The 22171-nt window shown below is 41.0% G+C and overlaps 1 protein-coding gene across 5 annotated transcripts in view; it reads right to left on the reverse strand.

Annotated features, from left to right (window-relative positions):
• The window catches only part of SPATS2L (spermatogenesis associated serine rich 2 like), a 165354-nt gene that overhangs the window by 72077 nt on the left and 71106 nt on the right, over positions 1 to 22171 (reverse strand). For 3 of the 5 annotated variants that reach the window (XM_035007444.1, XM_035007440.1, XM_035007441.1), the window contains 2 exons: positions 18167 to 18292; positions 12248 to 12308 (listed from right to left, as the gene is read on the reverse strand). In XM_035007444.1, coding sequence (XP_034863335.1) covers positions 12248 to 12308; positions 18167 to 18255 — 150 coding nt within the window. In that variant the 5' untranslated portion in view covers positions 18256 to 18292. The remainder of the gene's footprint in view (positions 1 to 12247; positions 12309 to 18166; positions 18293 to 22171) is intronic. The other 2 variants (XM_035007439.1, XM_035007443.1) reach the window with 1 other exon arrangement.

Here is a 22171-nt window from a genome sequence, read left to right on the forward strand (position 1 = left end):
GATCGAAAAGGCGTGGGGCAAAGTCTCTGCAAGCCATCCTGTCATTTTGAGCCTTATTCTAAGGGCAAGCCATTGAATGGTTTTACTCAGAAGAGGAGAGTGACAGTTGCATATTTAAGAAGGTCACCGTTGTTTCTATATAGATGAGCAGCAGGAGGTCAAGTGGGTGGCAGGATTCTAATGCAGTGTCCAGGGGACAGAAAATAGACTGAGATGGGGCAGAGTAGAGGCTGACTCACAAATCAGTTGGGAGAAGTGACTGATTGGTGTTTAACTAGATGCAAGGAATGAGGAAGGCGAAAACCTATGGATGAGCCAGGTTTCTGGCTTGACCATTTATATGATAGGGGTGTCATTTGAGAGACATGGAGCCCTGGTAGAGGGGCAGCACTCTATCTGAGGGGTTTGTGAGGTCTCCACATATCCAGATACCTGAAAGCAGCTCAGTCTCTGAAACCGCAGCTCCAGGGAGGACCCAAGCCAGGAAAACAGATTTGGTCACCGTCGGCATCAAATAGCAGTTCTCAGCCCTGGCTGCAAACTGGAATCACCCGATGAATTTTAAACATATTCCTACACATAGGTCCCATCCTCAACAATTCAATATGGGCCTGGTTGTTGATTACTTTTTGTTTTCTTAGTGAATCTAATGTTCATCCAGAAACTGAGAACCATGGATGAGAAACAAGGGAAGTCCTAGATAGGTAAGGGACAGTGTGTAAGAAAAAGAGAGTGGCATAGGACAGACCTCTTTTTAGGTATGACTGCTCACCTACCAACGAATTTACTTGAGTGCACTATCTAGCCATCCATACCTCTCCATTATTTATGCAACATCATAACTTCAAAAGTATCAGTTCTAGTTTAGGACACTTTTTGCTAACTTTAGAGAGGGTATTCCAGATATCTACTGCTTCATAGAGAGTCACCCCAGAACTTTGTGGTTTAAAACAACAATCAATCTGTAATTTTTCAACATTTCTGTGGGTCGGGAATTTGGGAGTTCAGCTGTGTATGTCTGGCTTGGGGTCTCTGGTGCAGACAGATGGAGGAGGTGGTAGAGCCAGGCAGACGGACGCAAGTGCGGGTGGGGTCTGGTCGGGCATCTCTCTCTCTCTCTCTCCTTATGTAGACTCAGGCGTTCTCCATGTGGCCTCTCCTTATGGGCTAGTCTGGGCTTCCTCACAACTTGGTGGGCTTAGAACAGTTAGATTGTTTATACAGCAGCCCAGAGGACCAGCACGAGTGTCCCAACTAGTAAAGAGGCTGAATCACCTAGCTTTAGAAGTCACATAGTGTTACCTCCTTTTTACTGCCCTGGTCAACCAGTTCCAAAAACATACCTAATTTTAAGGGGAGTGGCACACACCCCACCTCTCAATGGAAGAAATGTTGTTAAAGCCGTTGGAGAATACGACCTACCTCAAAGGGTTAAAAACAAGCACCACCACCCAGATTTCTTTCCATCATTTCTATAGGTCTACACTTTGTCAAGTCGCTGAACATTTGAGGGGAAAAAAAGAAAATTAATTGAATGGTTGTTGTAATAGTAAATGAAAATTGATAGCTTAAAGTTATATAACTTCTTTAATTCCTAGAAATAACCTGATGACTTGTAGAGCAAGAGATACTCAAATGGATTTTCTCCTCTCTAAAGAAATAGTAAAATTAATAGTAAAATCAGGTAAAAAAAGATAACCAAAGTGTCTTAAAGCTTTTAATTTTAGTCCATGATAAAATTTTCGTATTAGAATTCTGACCTTTAATCTGATACTTGGAGGTTTAAAAAAATATCAAATGGCTGCTGTTAGCATTAGTGGCCCTCTAATCCATATTGAGACAAGCAATGAGCTTTATACACATTTCATTTCACCCATTTAGCTAGCATGGATTCAGCATATACCTGCATGTTCACTATAATTGTGCTTGATTCCTCATATTTTCTCAGAACTACAGTTAGATTTGCACATAATTTAGAGCAGGGTGAGCTCCTGAGTCCACCGGAAGTGTTTTTAGCCACCTGTTGCACCCACACAGTATTAGGACTTAGGTAAATATTCTGTCTAGCTACTTTCCCTGATGAATTCCACATTTGGACTTACTAGTGAGCACAGAAAAAGAGGCAATGTTATTTTTACAAGGGATTTTGTTTTTGAGATTTTAATCAGAATAGAAAAGTAAGATGCTTTTAATTGATCTTCTGCTTCTAACTTAGAATATTCAGTAAAAATCTTTCCTCCTTTTCTTTGGAATTTAAGGTCTCCACTTTGGGGGGAAAAGATAATTACTGACATCCACTCTCACTCTGGGGATTTTTCTCCCCCTGCTCATTCATAGAACTTTTCGGATAAAGAGTACCAGGAAGATATAAGTCACGATTACCATTTAATCAATACCAGAATAAAGAAGTTAATTACCTGTTAGTCAATACCAGAATAAAGGACTTAAGTTAATCTCTAAATTATATCAACTGTGGCGATTTTTTCACTGTGGTGTGAAGTAAGGAGACTTTCTAAACGCCATGGAAACCAGGAACACTCACTTTGGGGGAAGTGTATTTGTTTTCACCTACACACTATGTTTTAATTCTAACAGGCTTGACCAATTCAAAAGAGGCATGCTGGTTTAAACATCAGTAGAAATTATCATCTGACTGATTGTGACTTGTTTTTCTGATGATTTTACGAGTTTGTTAGTTTGATTTTCCTGTAAAGGCAGCAAAAGAGTTAAAACTCGTTTGCACATTCAGTCTTAGTTGAATAGCTAAAATTATAATTTCAGCCAATAAAAAAGCCCAACACTAACAAATGCCCATTGATGGATAAGTGGATAAAGAAATGCAGTATGTACATACAATGGAATACTCTTCAGCCTTAAAAAAAAAGAGAAGGAAATCCTGTCCTATGTGACCACATGGATGAACTCTGAGGACATTCTGCTAAGTGAAATAAGCCAGACACAGGAAGAATGCGGCATGAATCCACTCATATGAGGTCTCTAAACAAACAGTCAAACTCGTACAGAAGCAGAGAGTAAGAACAGGGCTTGCCAGAGTCTGGGGGAAAAGAGAATGGGACGTTGCTTTTCAGTGGGTAGAAGGTTTTGGTTGTGCAAGATGATTAAATTCTAGGGATGTGCTGGGTGACACTGTGCCTATGGTTAATAATGCATTGTACACTTAAAGAGGGTAGATCTCACGCCAAATGTTCTTACCACAGTAAAAGAAAAAATGTTAGCTTTCGGTTATGCAATTGATCCCCATCATCATTTCAATACTTTTTTTTACGATAGTTATCTTCAAGGATTGAGGAGCAGAGCTCTGAAGGGTCCGCACACAGGATGACATCAGAAATGCCCTACCAGTGAACCATAAATGGACTTTAGAGCTGGTTTAATCAAATTTTTTGATGTTACAAGAAACTGAGTACAGAGAGGTTATGTCCTACACTTGAACTGAGGCAGCTCATTTCTATCAGAGCTAAGACTGCCTCCAGGCTCTCCGACCCGTGACGCAGTCCATTTTGTCGGTCTTGTAAGACACCTCTAAGGTGGAAAAGACCATGAATTTATCCAACATTAGAGTTGGAAAGGATTTGGAAATCCTCTGCATGAATTCCCTCATTTGGCAGATAAAGAAACTGAAGTCCAGAGAGGTTTCTACCAAAGGATACACGGTTTTTCAGCAGAATTAACATGTTTTGTTTCCTTACATGTGATTAGAAATAGAGTATATTTTTAATAGAAAATAGGACCCCCAAATTATTATTTGCTGGAGAAGTTAATACTCCCTATCCTAGTGGCAGTATGGCTCAGCTGGCTAAGGGAGGGGAAATCCTGGAGTTTGCATGTTAATTTACTAATTAACAGTAGTTCTCAAACTTTTTATTAATTCTCTTCAATGAATATATAAATCTCATGCTTTTCTCTTAAGTGAGTGAATTTCAAAATAGGTATTTCAGTTTTCTTTTTTATTATAAAATGTTGTTATACTCTAGAATATCGTGATGCTATGGAAATTTCTCGCTGCGGGAAGGCGAACAGAACCCAAGCCACACTCCCCACAGGATGCTCCCAGCCAGTGACTGTGTGGCAGGCAGTAGTGGAAGTTCATTTCTAAGGGATGCGGGGCTTACCCAGTGGGCAGGTTTGGCCCCAGGACTCCCCATCATCGGAAACGTCCTTAAAACTGCACTCCAAGCTCAGACTCTTCCTACTGGGCTTTTCCTTTCCTTTCTTCTCCCTCTCTTTCAAAGACACCAGACCTGCATGGAAGTTTGTAGACTCTCCCTGCTTGCTCAGGCTTCCTCTCCCTTCTCTTTTACAAGCACTCCCTCACTGCCCCGAGCCCCAAGAAATCTCTTGCTCATCTAATCCCATGCTGGCATCTGCTTCTTGGAGGACTCAAATGAACACAAATAAGCTTCTTCTAATTACTTCTGTCTTTCCCTACTGACTTTCCAATGCTTGCCCCAAACCAGGGGGGCATGGCCACTCCCTCCTCCCTTCTTCTTAATAGCTGAGAACCACCATTACAGAATCTTGGCTCAGTTATTTAGCTAAATATTGATTAACAAATATTTCAGGGACATAAAGTTTATGATATTACTATTACAGGAGCCCCTGAATACACAACTAATTTAAAAGTCCATTTGTGTTTATAAGGAGCAAGTAATCAAGTTGTAGAGGAAGGACTTACAGACAAAGAGTGGCTTCGATAATAACATAAGCAGCATACTTTTAAGTGCTGAATCTATCTAATCTAATCTAATCTAATCTAATCTAATATATCTGGACAGATTTTTAGTGCTCAAGGTCAGAAGAGAAGAAACCACTGTAGCCTTGTCATTTTTTAAAATCTGTATCAACTGGATAATTTAATACGAAGGATCATTGTGAGAAACAACTAGAATATTGGTGAAGTGCCCATAAATTCCAAGGGATTGCCAATAGAGGTAACTTTTCCCTTGCTGCCAAAGGGTTTTCGTTTTTGGCGTGCTCCTGTATACTTTAGCATTAACCATCTATGTTACATACATCTCTCAGCCATAGTGCAAGAGGGGCTCCTTTTCCAGCAAAAGGCTGGAAGGAGGGGGGACAAGAGAAGCAGAACAGAAACACTGTGAATTCCAATCATGTAGCTCGGAAAAAGCAATGTGATGCTAATCCTGCAATAGTAAATTTCTTCTTATCCCCTGAAACTGATGCTGACATTTCCATTTATTCATTCAGTTCCTTTAGACTCCCTGTCAAATCTCTTCTAGTTGCCAAGCAACAATAACAGCAGTTCTGTACATAAGCATTAGGCAATAACTATTGTCAATGTTTCTCCTTTCTTTGAAAGGGAAATTTAATGACCCTTTCCTATGAGAAAATGATGACAAGAACCTGTCCATGGTGAAACCTGAAAGCCGTTTGTGTTTTGCTATTTGAGTCCAAGGACTGGGCTCAGTTGATCTGCACATCCCTACAAAATTATGAAATTAAGATTTGCCCCAAAGCTTGCATGATTTGGTCTTTAAAAACAACTATGTATCGGGGCGCCTGGGTGGCTCAGTTGGTTAAGCGACTGCCTTCGGCTCAGGTCATGATCCTGGAGTCCTGGGATCGAGTCCCGCATCGGGCTCCCTGCTCGGCAGGGAGTCTGCTTCTCCCTCTGACCCTCCTCCCTCTCATGCTCTCTCTCATTCTCTCTGTCTCAAATAAATAAATAAAATCTTTAAAAAAAAAAAAACAACTATGTATCATACACCTGAAACTAATATAACACTGTATGTTAACTATACTGGAATTAAACAAACAAACAAACAAACACAATAGCATATCATTAAAACTGTCCCACATCCTATGAAATGAGTTCTCTGTTAAATGAAGTTAATATTTTACAGATGCTCTGATCTTGCTAAAATTTCTTTAATCAGATACTTGGATTTTTCCAACCATTCCCCACCTCACATAAAGACTTGAACTATATTTCACTACACTGTAAAACACAGATCAAGATAGTTACAGGAAAAAAAAAATAAAATGGGACATCTGCCCACCTGGTAAGGACAGACTCTAGGACACACAGTTTATCTCCGTCATCTGTAGAAATGACCCCTCTCTGTCCTCACAGTGGACTAGAGGCTCTTCTCCCCTTTTCTAGTCTTCCTTCTTCACTTTAATGACTATGATTATTGTTTACAACCCAATTTACCTCCATGACTTTAACAGCTCTAAAAGCTATTCAAAATAAGTGGTACAGGTCAGCAAGGATATTCTAGATTAAGCTTCCCCATTTCCATATCATTCTGTTTTCCAAGCCTCACTTATTTTTTGTGAGGCTCAGCAATAGCTATGAAATTTTTGTTTGAAAAAGTCAAGTCCAGTTTTATGTTCTTTTTCTCATTTGGGCTTTTTATTTATTTTATTTTTTTCTAATCTCGGTTCTATGTAAATTTGTATTTTGAGTTCCAAACAAAAATGTTAACTAGAGCTCCTTTTCCATTTTTTAAGTTATAAAATAAATAGATGAGCTCCCCTCAGATCTTTTAGAGTTTACATAATTAAGAGCTCATAAAGCTCAATTTATTATTGTATTTGCTGACTCTGTTAGGTGGTATTATTACCATGTCCAATCTACAGATTAGGAAACTGAGGCCCAGAAAAGTTAGGTGACTTGTTCCAGACTGTTAGTAACTGGGGGGCCGATAATCTCTGCCTCTGTCTCCGAACTCCATGACCTTACCTCACTGGAGATCACTTCCTAAGCATACAAGGTTTCCTCAGGTTGCTTAGGGATCACTCTTTGTTAGAATTAGTTATCAGTCCATACCTGGACAGTCAACAAGTATTATTTTGTAACCCCATTTTATAAGCAAGTATCCCCTCTGCTTTCGATAATAGAATTGTATTCTATTTAAACTGATTTATAATAATGCATGAAAATAGCTGACTAAAAATTTTATTTTGTCTATGCCTGTTCTAATAATTTTTTTAGTTGAGAATTACATATAAACTTTCATAAATTAGCTTGACAATCTAGTGTTTTACGTGAGAAATAATATAATAGTCACTGCTGAGACCCTATCCTTAATTCATCCATGAGTTTCTAGTACTGAACTTCTTTTTTTATTATCATTATTTTTAAAAGATTTTATTTATTTATTTGAGAGAGAGAGAAAAAGAGATCACACAAGCAGGGGGAGGGGCAGAGGGAGATGAAGAAGCAGACTCCCCACTGAGCAGTGAGTCCATGTGGGGCTTGATCCCAGGACGCTGAGATCATGACCTGAGCCAAAGGCAGATGCTTAACCGACCGAGCCAGCCAGATGCCCTTCTAGTTTGAACTTCTTAAAAAATATGTCATTTAGAAAGGAGTTGTAAAAAGTGAGTATGTCCAAAATATAAGGTCCCTGATTAGTGTAAAGATTTTGTTCTGGTATCTTTCCTTAACAAAGTGAGATGTGGAGATTTTTCTTCTTCTTTTTTTTTTTTTTTGGTACATCAGGATATGACTAGTTTTACTCAGCAAAGGACCTCAGTTGTTATGGTGAAACCTTCCTGAGGTCACCTATATTTGATAATCATCTTATAAAGATGCTGCTTTTTTGCAGAACTACAAAGTAGTCAACCTATGTAACCCTACTTTCTGTTTTAAGAAGCAATTTAAAACTTGCTTTGCTTTATTTAACAGCAAAGAGTACTAAAATAAGATGACAATTCCATTAGCCTATATTTGTTTTCCAGAAGGCTCGGGATTTTGCAAAATATCGTGAATGGGAAATGTAGTCTCTAAAGAGCTTACCTATTCAAGTAGGCATGTTCATTCATTCATTATCCATTCATTTACCCAATTGTATTTGGGGGTCAACTATGTGTCAAAACCAAGAATATGAAGATAAGAGAGGCCCAATCCCTGCCCCCAAGGAGCACATAGTCTCGCATGGGCAGATGACAACTAACAATCACAATCTGAATAATGGTTTTGGTGCAGAAAGCAGATGCTCAAAGGAGAACAGGAGGGCAAGAGAATTCAGGTGAGGCAGGAAGGAAAACAAGGGAGATATTCCTCTGAAAGAGCTCCTGAAAGGGAGGTGAATGAGGGCCAGGTTCCTGAGGAGGACACCCCCCATATAGAGTAAACTGCCTTTGCAAAGGCCCACAGGCAGGACCATTCAAGGTCAGGATGGTGGCATTGAAGGGGGCCTGCGGGAAAGCGGCAATAAACAGATGTAAAGAAAGACAGGGTCAGATCTCAGAGGACGTATTGAGACTGAATTTGGAGTCCAAGATACTTCCAATTTAAGTCCTTACAGTTATAATCCACTAATATAAAGATATTTTAAAATGAAAAAGCCACAGAGAGTGTCAATTGTAAATTTCCGTTGTCTTGGATATTAAACCTTAAGTTCTTAGTTTCTCCTTTGGACTAAAAGCTACCCGAGGACAGAAATGATTTCCTCACCAAAGTACCTACTCCTTTTCAAGTCATCCAACAGTGGATCCACTCGAGGTAACTGATGAGCTCATTTCATCACAAGACTTTTGTTAAGTATTAATTTCCCACAGTGCTTGGCTAGGTATTTACAAGAATACTGCACAGATCTGTTCTCAGGTCTCTAAAAGCTTGTAATTGATAATTTAAAACATAACAGTTGTGATTATTCTTAATTTTCAGAACTAAAATGTCATTGCTCATGTGACAGATTGAGAAACAAACTAATCATAAAAAGGCCATAAAAGCTAATAACTAAAGGAAATAAATGTACTAAAATAAATCAATGTAAAATTATAAATGATCGGAATTTTCAGTCGTTTATTATGATTTATTTTATTGAGTTGAGAAATCTATTAACCTTTTGATATAGAAATTTACTAACTGAGTTAGAGGAGTTCTACTTTCATTGTCATGCAGATTGATAATATTTACAACTTAAACATCACCCTCTTTCAAAATAATGCCTGCGCTTTGATAAGTCACTGAAGCGCAATGGCAAAAACACCATCTACTGTTAATCTTCCTGTGCATATATGACAGTGATCATGACAAGTGGATGGATGTGGCGCCTAAGCCAATGCATGGAGCATTCACACTGAACCTCTGTGGTCTGGGAGCTGACGGATCAGCCTCCTTCCCCTTACTGGCTGGATGCCACCTCTGTTTTGAATAAGACACTCTTTCTGCTGAGCCTACCATATTGGTCTGTCCAACTAGCCATGCTTGGCAAAGAATCAATTACTATGACTCGGATTCTTTAAAGTGCTTTTCCTTCCCATAACCCAACTTTAGGAGCTGTCCAATCCATCCATCAACAGACACTTGGAAAGGGGCCAATCCTTGGTCAGCACTGTGGTGCTGGACCCAACTTCTCAAACCGGAAAACACAGTCTCACCTAAGAATGTGACTAGGAGTCAGAAAGAATGTGAAGCCCTGATGTAAAAGGGGCACATCTTTCTGCTCTTCTTTGCTCAATTCTCAGTAAGTAAAAACAACCTTGTATTAAAATGATATATGGAATATATTACAGAATACAATGACTAAAAAATTTGCATCAATTTCTATAACACATAAGACTCCAAATAAACTGTATGTTGTGGAAAAAGGTTTTGGCCACATTTTCAGAGACCTGGGGTCACAGGTTTGTTCTTCTGTGCCCTGGGGGTACTTTGGTGGAAAACTGGGATGTAGAAGTGCAGTGGAAGGAGGCCAGGCTTTAGAATCAGACACAGCTGAGTGTGAATCCCTACTCCTCCACGTTTCCTGAGAGTCTGACTTTGACCAAGTCACTGTACTTTAAGCCTCCGTGTCCTCAGAATGTTATTTAATATGAAGATCTATAAAATAGGTAGCAAGTAGTTGGCGGAGGCAGGGTGAGGTCTAAAAAAAATATCGCACAGGGGCACCTGGGTGGCTCAGTCGGTTAAGCGTCTGCCTTCGGCTCAGGTCATGATCCCAGGGTCCTGGGATCGAGCCCCGCATCGGGCTCCCTGCTCTGCGGGAAGCCTGCTTCTCCGTCTCCCACTCCCCCTGCTTGTGTTCCCTCTCTCGCTGTGTCTCTCTGTGTCAAATAATAAGTAAATAAAATCTTTAAAAAAGTTAAAAAAAAAAAATCACACAAGTCATGCTCCTGCCTAAAACCTTTCAGCAGCAACTTTTGTCCTTTGAGTAAGCCCTACATGGCTCCATCTCAGATTCTAAACCTTTTGGGGCACAGACCCTCTTTGGCAGTCTGGTGAAGCCTACGAGGTCTTTCTTAGAATGTTTTAAATGTAATACATATGATTATAAAGGCAACCACCATTCATATTGAAATAAAAAACTATGCCACAGTAATATCTGTGCTCCTCTACTAACATCAAATAACGTGATGTAGCGGCAGTTCCAGTAACTATAGTAATTCTGAAGTAGTGATGAACAAACAACATTTTAGGAGATCTGTAACAAATGTAATTTGATTTGAAAGTATCTGTGACTTCTGGTTGTGAAAGTCACAGATACTCCTGCTGCAAATGTGGGTTTTTTTCCTCTGCCTGCATTCATGATTGAAGGAGATGCTAAATTTCATCTAGATGCGAGTGAAGATGAAAATGTATTTTTTTTATGCCAGTTTGTGGAACCCTGGATTCCACCCACGGATCCTGGGGAGGCCCAGGAACACAGGCGAAGAGCCACTATTCTACAAACACTGGCTCCCGCCGTGCTCACTGATCTCATGTCCCCTTACCATCCCTCTGCCCACCACACTCTGGCAACACTGACCACTCGATCTCCAAACACATTAAATTGCCCCGCCTCAGAGCTTTTGCTTTTCTATCTGGAATGCTCTGCCCTTGGCTCTTTGCATGGTGTTTCTTTCCTGTTGTCTTCATCTCAGCTCAAGCGTCACCTCCTCTGAGAGGGCTGCCCTGACCAGCCCCACCTAAAGTACCCCCTCCCCTAGCCATCCTTATTGTACCACTATCTGAAATGGATTTATATGGTCTCAATATGGACTCTCCTTTTCCCTGCCCTAGAAAGCAAGCTCCATGGGAGCAGGAACCTCATCTACATGTTCAGCGCCATAATCCCAGCATCTAGAACAGTGTTTGGCAAAAAGGAGGAGTCCAATACATCTTTGCCAAATGAAAGAAAAGAAGTGGGGACTCCACAAATGTTACTGCTCCCATCCTTCACTCTGTGTTTTAGGTACTGTGAGGAAACAAAGACGTGAAAGACAAACTCCTGCCCTCAAGTAGTTTACAATCTAGTGGAGGTGGGAGGTGGCCCTGTGGAAGGTGGAGAGGCCTTCCCACTCTGCTGTACAACTATGGACAAATCTCTCGTAGGGCCTCAGTCTCCACAGTGCCAGATGAATGGCTCGGACAAATTTATCTCCATGGTCTCATATGGTCTATGGTTTATGATCATTAGGAGCTAACAGTGCAAGTAGTATATATAAGAAGTGAGGGGTTTTGAAACCCCAAGGGGAGGAAACTTCACAGAGGAGGACAAGACTTGGAAGGGCTTTGAAGGGTAATCAGCCCCCAACAAATAATGAGAAGGCGGGATTTTCAGAGTAATGAACTATCCCTGTTGAAAGAAACGTTACAGGTTAAACCACTAGATAATGCTGTGGCCATCTCTATATGAGGCCATTTCTGGAGATGTAACATAATAGCCTAGCCCTCAGATGTAACCCAGCATGGTGGTTAAGAGTATGAGCTGTACAATGGCACTCCCTGGGTTCAAATCCCAGCTCTGGAGCTCACTAGCTATGTGAACTTAGACTAATTACTTAACTTTTTGGTGTCTCAGTTCTCCCCCCTGTAAAATGAGAAGAACAATACTATTAACTTCGTGGGGTTATGGTCAAGATTAAGTGAGAAAATGAATATAATATGCTTAACATACATTCAGCAAATGCTCCTTTTGATTCTTTCTGTTGAGTGGTTTTCTAGTGTGTCAAACTTACTATGTATCCCCCCAAACCATTTTTTTTAAAGATTTTATTTATTTATTTGAGAGAGAGAATGAGATAGAGAGCATGAGAGCGGGGAGGGTCAGAGAGAGAGGCAGACTCCCCGCTGAGCAGGGAGCCCGATGCGGGACTCGATCCCGGGACTCCAGGATCATGACCCGAGCCGAAGGCAGTCGCTTAACCAACTGAGCCACCCAGGCGCCCCCCCCCAAAACCATTTTTCCCTTCTTCCATTGTAACTGAATTTTTACTAGCTAGAGACTATTCAGTTTGGAGTTTCTACAGCCAATATATAACTATATCGTACCTTTTCCTTGACATTCACATGTGTATTGAGTTCAGCCATCTTGCTTCTAGTGGAATAAGCCCTATAAAGAAGGAAAAAAAGGTTAAAGTTTTAAAATTGATTTTTCAATGTTTATTTTCATGCTCTCTCCCAACATAGTAAACAATTTCATTCAGCCATAATCATAAATACTATTTTAGAATGTAAAAATACTTTCAAGCTAAGCATTTGTCTTAGATATGTTCTAAAAGCATGTTATGATAACTCTAGAAGACAATGTAAAATCTTTTATTCATACTGTATTGACATGAAAAATGACAAAGGCAGATGGGTGTGCACCCAAACTGTGTTTCTTATTAAGTAAAAGAAAGGTGGTCAAAAACAGTGAGAGGAGGAAAAGCATACCTATTTTAACTGGGCATTGTCATCCCAATCCTTGCTATCCCAAAACTCTTATTTGCCTCTAGTTAATATAACAAACATTTAATGAGTCTTTCCTGCATATACATAACTATACCAAAGCTCTCGAGGAAAAAACAGAATAAATGATTCCAGATTTAAACATAAGAAACACTGTACATAACTTTTTAAACTGGCTTTTTCACATATGACCATCCTTCCAGATCAAGGCATATATATTCCTTCACCACAATTTTAATGACTATAAATTCATGACCTCTATCAAATGGAGTGTTAAAGTTGCCTATAATCTTTCTGTCTCCCTAAATTCTTTAGGTTTTCTACCTCTGGTGTCCAATCTTCTCTGTGAAGTGACCCACTCAGGGAAGATCTCTATTCTTAATAAGAAGTGGTGGTATTTTCTTTCTTCTCATCTGGTCTAAATCTTTCACCATTATTATGGAAGACAGAACTTAAGTCTTTAATAGTTTCAATCTCTTTTTGGAATAGAGCATAAATGACTTAAATGGGCAAACAGATTGGTTCAGAAATTAGCAGCAGGATAGGCCAAGATATCGATACACTCCCTATTTGCATGTTTAACGCTTTTTGTCAAGCAAGAAGCACTGAAACTCTAAGATTCTTTTTGACTCATGCTACAATGAGAGTCTCTAGAGTTGATACATTTCAGGGATAACTTGCAATAGTTCTCTGATTTCTCCTCACCATTTTGTTTTAAATTTAGGTCTTAAATAAAACATACATTCAGATCCATTATCTTTTGTTGATTTAGGATGAAAGCTTGGCAATATGTAATCTTAACTCTACTACCACTCAAATAGGAAACCCACATAGATATATTATTATGTATTATCAGATATATAAACAGTAAGATTTCATTTTCATAAGTTTCCAAATGATAATGCCACTCACACATGCATTTGGGCACAGTAGCAGGAGAGACTCGGAGAACTCAATCCCCAGTAAGACAGCTCGTTCCCATATGCTCTGTCTGCAAAGAGTGTCCATGCCACTGAATACAGCTCCCATTTAAATAACTGTCCCAAATGGCAAATTCTACATCCTCTGACTTGGCATATGGCAGAAAGCAAATAATACTAGCTGGGGAGGGGGGCGGCCTGGGTGGCACAGTCAGTTAGACCCACTTTTGGGTTTCGGCTCAGGTCGTGATCTCAGGGGCATGAGATTGAGTCCTGAGTCTGGCTCCAAGCTCAGCAGGGAGTCTGAGATTCTCTGCCCCTCCCCCTGCACTGCACTGTCGCTCTTTCTCTCTCTCTCAAATAAATAATCTTAAAAAAAAATACTAGCTGGCAAATAATACCTGAATTTTCCTCTCATTTCTTGCTGCTTCTGAGAATTACTAGTAACAGAGAATGGGATTATTTTCTGATGGTTGATTTTCTTATTCAAATGGAAGTTTTGGCATGTAAACACACTGTATACACGTGGATTTTTCTGCGCATGACAGTGTGTGTGTGTGAGAGAGAGAGAGAGAAAGGAAACAAGGGTGGGGGAGGGGCGGATACGGGTTATACCTATGGAACTATGAAGGATCAAGGGTGACAGCTGGATTTAGTGTCATTTGTTAGGATAGATCTGTGAGCCACAACTCCTTTCATTAGACTACATTAGCTAAATCTTCTGGACACGTCTAATCTTGCCATTATAGATATGTGAAATCTGATAGAAAAAGCATTTTGTTTTTGTTTTGCTTTGATGTCTAGGATTTGGGTGTGAAGCATTTTCTAAGGCTGGAGTGTTATAATCCATGGAGGAATCAGGGAAGAATTCCATTGAGGACAGAAAATTTCTGAGATCTGAGGAGGTGGCAGCACTGAATGGTGCACTATATTTGTAGATGAAAAATATACACATATAGATGTACCTTTCTTTTACTTAATATATATACTTATATATATTTTCTTGGCAATTCCCTTTCTCTTTGACCTCAAAGTCTAACTCAAGAAGACTCTTCTTTGGTTGTGGTGCCAGTGGATTAATTACAACATTTTGTGTATGTTTGCGTGTGTGTGTGTGTGTGTGTGCGTGTAAGGAAAAGCTGGCTCTGAGGATGGAATGGGGCTATTATAGGTTTCTCAGATGGAAGGATAGGATAAAGATATTGGTAGGGGCTGTTCTTTGCCCATCTTATTTTCTTAATCCTCCTTGCCTGTGTGGAGTGCTGTGTCTACAGGCTGTACCTTCCAGGTGGATTCCAATGAATGCTCTCTCCACAGCAAGGCTTTCTGCTGGCTGGCGTATAACAGAGAGATGGGGAAATCAGCTATAGTTCCAGTTAGGGAAACTAGATGAAGGATATTAGTCTAAATAGAACACAAATTTGGTTTGCCTTGAAGAATTAAGAGTTTAAATGGCTAGACAGTCAAACTGAGTTCTATCGCTAAGGACAAACGTTAGGGCAAGGTTGATCATCCGTGTGCTGAAGGTCCTTGTTAAATGTCCACACCCTCAGTTTGGCACCAGCCCCTCTGGATTATTCCGAAGCACACCTCACAGTGGCATGCCATCATACGCGCCTTACCCTTCCTGAGCTGACTTTCTCTCCCCTATAAAAATGAAACTGTGCTGTGCCTCTATTCTTTTGGGATTCTCTTTTCTGCCATGAACTCCATCTGGACAGTCTGATCAATTTGATCTGAATCTTAATTGTTTAACTTATTTTTAAATTTTACTTATTTATTTGTCAGAGAGAGAGAGAGCACAAGCAGGGGGAGCAGCAGCCTCCCTGCTAAGCAAGGAACCCAATGCAGGACTCGATCCCAGGACCCTGGAATCATGACCTGAGTCAAAGGCAGACACTTAATGACTGAGCCGCCCAGGCATCCCTTAATTGTTTAACTTAGATAGTTAAAGAACTTCTCCTTTAGGACGGATATTGTCACCTCCTCCAAAATAATAAGCCCAGAGTTTGGCAACTTAGAGTTGCAGACCCCTTAGCTAATCTGAGAGGCCTCTAATGCTGTGAGTGACAGGGGTTTGGGACTAACAGACCTCCTTATTTCCCTTGCATCACACTTGGTCACCACACATGGTAGTTTATCATTATGGGACAGGACTGATGCCCATATCCTAACATACCTTGATCAAAAGAGCTTTAAATCCAGAAGAAAAGTACAGGGATCTCTGACTTCTTGGCAAAACATCTGGTTTCTAATTCCTACTATCACTTAAGAGTGTTCTCAGAACTGACCAGTTACTGAAGCCCAATTATTCAAATCCATAAATACGTGTTCTGTGCCTATCAATCAATCAATATAAAATTAAAATAACCAGAATTCTGATACCGACGTAACGTTTCAATAGCTTAGGTATTGCTTGAAATTTTTTTCCTTAAAGTTGTACTTTAGCTTTCAGTAATAACATTACAAACATACATAATCATTTAAGTTTTATATATATCCTAGAGAAAAATAAAGATCAAGAAAACTGTTGACTGAAATGTATGAAATAACAGATTAATCTCTTACTTCGTTCTAGATATATGTGTGTGTGTGTGTATTCCATAGTCAAAAAATTTACTAGGAAAAGATATCAATCCCAAAGAAAAGAATTTCACAATTTATCACCCATATATCATCTATATACTTCTCCAGTGCAAAATTAATAATCCGCAAATATGGCTACCACTAGTCACTTCATGGGCAAAGTTGTATCAAACTGAACTACTCATTATGCAAAGATCTTACTCTGGCAAATATGTTTCAGCATTTCTAATTAATACAAATCGTGAAATTCAATATATATGTCAATCTAATCAGTTACCAAACTCTGAGTTTAAAAAATATATGTATTTCTAATTCTTATGCAATCATATACAACATAAAAAGTGAAAACAAGGTTTTGAAATGCCAAATTGCTTTCTGACTCTGTTTCCCTCGTGTGTTACTGTGTAGACAGGAATGAAGTTTCACTTTTGTTTCTCTGAAACCTATTACTGCTTTTAGATTCACTTTCTTGTTCTCAGGTACTACATCACTTTTCTTGACATGGATTCAGGGAACCAGAGGTAATACATAAGAAAAATTTTAAAATAATGATTTTAGCAATTTTTTCAAGGCCATTTACGCAAAATTCTTCCATGATTTATAAAAGCATAAAGATCATAATGCATAATTGGAGTTGTTAATAGGGTATTTCATAAATTATCACAATGTAGCTGAAGGAGATAATTAAATGGCGGACATCCCGACAAATAAGGTACAGAGAGGGAAGATGAGCAAGTTCGTAGAAGATGGGGATCAACTTGACTTTCTGGCTGATCATCAGAATCAACTGGAGAGCTTTCAGAAATAGGGAGCTCTGGAACCCAATGCCAATTGGTATGAGGGGGTTGAGGCCTGAGAAAAGCAACTCTCCAGGTCATTTTCATGCAAAGCCAGATCTGAATGTGGCTGGGCTGAACCGGAATGTGCTGGGACTGTAAAATATATCCTTGATTTCAGAGACTTACAACAAAAAAGGAATGTAAACCGTCTCAATATTTTTCAGATCTATCATGTGTTGAGATGATAATATTTGACATATGGGGTTACATAAAATACAACATTAAAATTAATTTCGCCCATTTCTTTTTACTTTTTTAAAGGTGACTACTAGAAAATTTTAAATGGCCTATGTGGCTTACACTGTGTTTCTATTGGAAAGTCCTGTCCTGGAGTAGCTGCTTTTAGTTTGATTCCCAGAAGGGTAGTATCAGCGTCACCTAGGAACTTGCTAGAAATGCCAATTTTCTGCCCCTCGTTAGACAAGACTGAAGCCTAAGCTCTGGCGTGGGGGCAGCTCAGCAGTGAGCATTTCGTCGGCCCCTGGGGCATTCCGATGCACACAGCTGAGTGGGTCTCTAAGCTTTGAGAACAACTACTCTCAAGTCTCCATCCTGGGAATATTAAGAAAGGGCCTCTTCCTGGATCTCAACCACTATACACACACATAGATTCTTATAGAAGCCTATATAGATAAATGGGGGGCCAGTTTCCCACAGATTACATTAAAGAATGATCTTTCCACCAACATTTATTAATAATAATTAACACGCTTATGGAGCATTTATAATGCCAGGCACTCTGTTAAGTGCTCAACATTTTTTTCAGTTAACCCTCCCCCTATAAAATAGAAATTATGATTATCCCCCGTTTTATCCATGTGAATGCTGAGGCACAGAAATTCAGTAATTAAGCCAGGGTCGCAGAGTAAATAGCAGGCCCAGGACTCAACCCTGGGGGCAGTCTGACTCTGGAGCCCACAGCCAGTGTGCTTATGGCACCTCAAAACCATCGTAAACAAGTCATGGGGCTCACTGTATATGAACTGCAGCAAGAATTCTGCAGGGAGAACGGAACCCATCCCAGGCATTGCCTTCTCAAGCGGGACAGGCAGGTGAGGTAGGCCTTGTGCCTACGCAGGGCATACACACTGCAGAGCAAAACCACTAAACTCACACAGGAACGGACAGGAATATACTTGTTATAAAGAGATGGCTGTTTCCCTGCAGCTTCCTACCTCAGATGAGAGTGTAGAAAGCTGCGTTTAGCTGGCCCTGAGCCAACAAAGTGCTTCCTTGGCTCTTCGATGCTGCCCAGGGGCTCCATGACATTCCAGGGCCTGAGGTTTAACTGCTTCTTCTTTCTAGATTAAAATAATTAAAGTGTCCATGTGTCTGACTCTGGTACAGCCCAGACAGTGCTGTGATCACGTGGGTACTCCTGAGACTTCTTCTCATGGCTGTCTCAGAGAGGAAGAATCAAGACTGATCTTGTGGGTAGGTAGTCAATTACTCAATGTGATTGGCGGGAGCAGCAAAAAGACTCAGTCAAAACAGAGTGTCCACCAGTCTCCTAGAGTGCCAGCTCCTAACCTGTATAAACTTAAGAGACATCTGCATTTTTACTCGGTTTACCTCTGGAAGAAGGCAGAATACAACAGATTAATTTATTTCCTTCTCTACTGCCATCAATGGGTCCTTAGCAGAGAGCAGTGCTATGAGAGAACGAGAAAGAGGTCAGGTAAGTTTTGACTAGATCTGTCTATGTGGGGCACCACATCCTGATGGACATCTGAAGAAAGTTCTGGAGTGTCACCGTATAGCATGAGGGCCTCAGGTCTCCTGCTACAGAATAAGACGCTGGAGTTGCAGGGGAAGAAAAATAATTTTACCTATGCCCTTCTGAGTTCTTACCTGACAACCCTCTGTAATAAAAGACAGATTAACAAGAGAAAAACGAACAGAAGTTTATTAACGTGTGTACCTCCTGTCTACACAGGAGATACCGAGGGAAAAGGGAGGAAGCTCCCAACGGGGCTTAGAATTCAGAATTAAATACCATCTTAACAGGGAAAGGGGAGGAGGGGTGTAGGCCTCTCAGGGGAGAGCAAAAGATTTTTAGGAGAGATGAGAGGGACGATAGTTCATGACAAAGTGTGTCGGAGTGTGGTGTCAACTTCTAGGCTCCTCTCCTAGGACGGGAGTCAACAGTCCTACCTGGTTGACAAAACTGACCAAGAGGAGTTCAGACACTGCCTCTCCCTGCATTTGCTGTTTTTCAAGCGCCTATAGCCCACAAAAGTCAATAGGTCAAAGGGGCATAGTTTGGCAGCAAGTCCTGAACTCCTACAGTCATATTTTGGGGCAGCATAGTCTCTATCCTTCAGAGAATGACCTCTGTGGTCCTCTTAAGCTCTCAGGACTACACGTGTGGAAGGGCCCTGGGAGTGATGGGAACGTTCAACAAGTAAGGCGGCAGAAAGTTGAAAATACACCTTAAAAAAATAAAAGGCGTGGGTGCCATTGCAATGTACTAGGCTGTTTCCCTGAAAAGATCACCTTTAAACTGGGCAGGGACTAACTGTCCAGTCCCCCAACACAACCAGGGGTACCTGCACGTCTGCTGAGGAGGGAAACAGTGTTCCTTCAACAAAACCGGGACTTCGTCTAAATGGCACATGACATAGGACTTCTGTGGCTTGACTCTCCCATTGCCTAATCCTTCTCTTCTGTTTTGTGCTGTCTTCCCTTTCCCTCAGTCCTTTGCTGTTCCTTATCTGGTGTTGTAATTACCGAGCTCTCTTCTATTCCAAGTGCTTTAGCTCTTTCTTCCCTGGTTTAATTCCCACAGTTTAATAAAAATTCTTGTGCAGTGCCTTGTTCCTCAGAGGAAAGCTGCTTTAATTATTAGGAATGAGGACACATAAACAATGAAACAGAGAATGGTGACTGAAATATGAATTTCATATAAAGATACTTACCTAGATTTTTTTGTTTAATTTGGAGGGAAAAAAACACCTCAAGGTTGCATTTTTATTCAAAGACACTTCAATGTACTAAACTCACTGTTAGAACAACTTGGCTGAAAAGCATTTTAAGGGCAAATGTCAGAAAAAATTTCACATTTAAAAGCCCAGGCTCTGCCTCTTTTGAAAGGCAGGGTTAGCCTTTGGTTTAGAAATGTCGCTGCCTACGAAGTTCTTTGTGGGGAGAAGAAAGAAAATTGAATGTTTTATTTAAACAGGTCATTAGCAGTCGATACTTATTTGAAAAGGCCTGCTTCCAGAGGCAGATAAAAGCTTCCAATCACTTAGAATATCACTTGAGCGCATCTAGGGCAAGATGTGCTGCTGATGCCAGTTCCAGACCTCTCCGGGAGAACGTCTTCACTCAACAGCCCAGCACTGGAGTAGAGGCAGAGTCCTCCAAATTGTCCACCCTTGTATATGCTGCACGCATAGGCAGCAGAGAGCACAAAGCACAAAGCACACTCTATGGCAGGCCCAGCTTTGAATTTTCCATTTTAGTACTGGCAAATGCGTATGAATGAAGATTAACCATTTTTGCATAGAGTGCCAAACCACCTCCCCCAGGCAGCAGAATGCAAATGGAAGCAAAAGAGCAGAGGGCAACTAAAATCAATGCAGCAGATCCCAGGCTCTGCAAGCACATGGGGTGGGCGTGTGGCAGGCTTTATTAGCATTCAGCTGTGGCATGATTTTTCTCTTTAATGTGAAATTATTTCATTTCATAGGGTTCTGACGGCTTGAGAATATAAATAAATGCCTTTTTCTAGAAGTGACCCGATGCTGGCTCCTGGAAGGCTCTGCTTCTGAAAGCAAGCATATGTTTCCATAGAGATGTGGGTGACCCGGGCCCAGTGCAAGTACCCACTTGTACCAGCCGTTCAATTATGTTTCAAGATGCAGTGATGTCAGCTCAAGTCTTTAAAACATGTCCATCCTCAGAGACGCCTTGGGAAAGGTGAGGTGACTGGCATTATGAGGTTCAGAAGGAGAAATTCTGCCCTCCTCATGCACGCCGTAATAGGCTCTCTTCCCGCAGATTACACCTGCTTGCCCCCCACCCCCCTACTGCCCCTTGAGCAAATCTCTGATCCCGGACGGGTGTGGACAAAAAAACCAAGCACGGTTCGTCTTCACACACCTGAGCACCAAGTGCCTTACACAGACTCCCCAAAATGCTGAAAAAGAACATGCTTTCCCTCTCTTTCCTAGCCCCCAGTTCTTCGACTAGCTGTGAGCAATTCTTACAGAGGGCAATGCTTGTTCTTATTATGTGACAGACATTCACTGGACACCTACCATGTGCCAGGCTCCACGGGGAATGCCGGCAGTGGTTACAAAGTAACGCTTACGCACTTCTCATGTAGCAACTCATTTAATCCTCATAATAATTCTATGGAGTAAGCTCGCCTCATTTTATAGAAAAAGAAATGGAAGCACAGAGAGTAAGCTATTTACTCCAGTCACACTGCCAGTTAAGTGCCTGAGCTGAGCTCTCAACTGGGACCTCCTGAATCCTATCACCGGATGGAGACAGACATGTACACAAAAACACAGACGAAGGCCAGACGAGGAGGTGGAGAAGGAAATCAGAGCTGGCATGGAGCTGGCTCAGGGACGTGGGCGGAGCAGCCCTTGGGCTGCCTGCGAGTCTTGTCGCGGACACGGGGCATGGCAGAGGGCTCGAGGCGGGCTTGCCGTCAGTGGGGGCTGTATGCTTTTTAAAACTTTTTATAGCAGCTTTATAAAGAAAACGTTGATACTCATCTCCAAAGAAAACATGCATTGTGGTTCTGCAACATAACTCTGGACTGGCAAAGAGAAATCCTAACCAAACTTGGCAAAGAAAAGCTACACGTTTGTAGCCAGCTCTGGGGAAGCTGGCTCATTTGTCGTGGAATAAACCACCTGGTAAAGGAACCATCCTCTTTTCGGAGCCGAGTCTGCTTTCAAAAGTCTCTGTTCCAAGAAGCTCACAATATTCCTAATTCATGAAGTCAGAGCTCTTTTAGTAAAGATTTAATGATTTTCTCAAAGTAGCAGAGAAGGGTTTTGCCTACTTCCTTGAAATGGCACTGGCCGAGTAAAGACAGTGTAAGATGACTGCCTCACATGCCCTGGCCCTGGGTGGCGGGGGAAGTACCAGGAAACTGAGGCAGCACCTTGATATCCAGCAGCAGAGAGCCCACCAGCAGCCAGCCCCTTTAATGCGTTGAC

This window comes from Mirounga leonina, unplaced genomic scaffold, assembly GCF_011800145.1.
Source record: "Mirounga leonina isolate KUSES-001 unplaced genomic scaffold, KU_Mleo_1.0 Mir_151, whole genome shotgun sequence".
NCBI lineage: Eukaryota > Metazoa > Chordata > Mammalia > Carnivora > Phocidae > Mirounga > Mirounga leonina.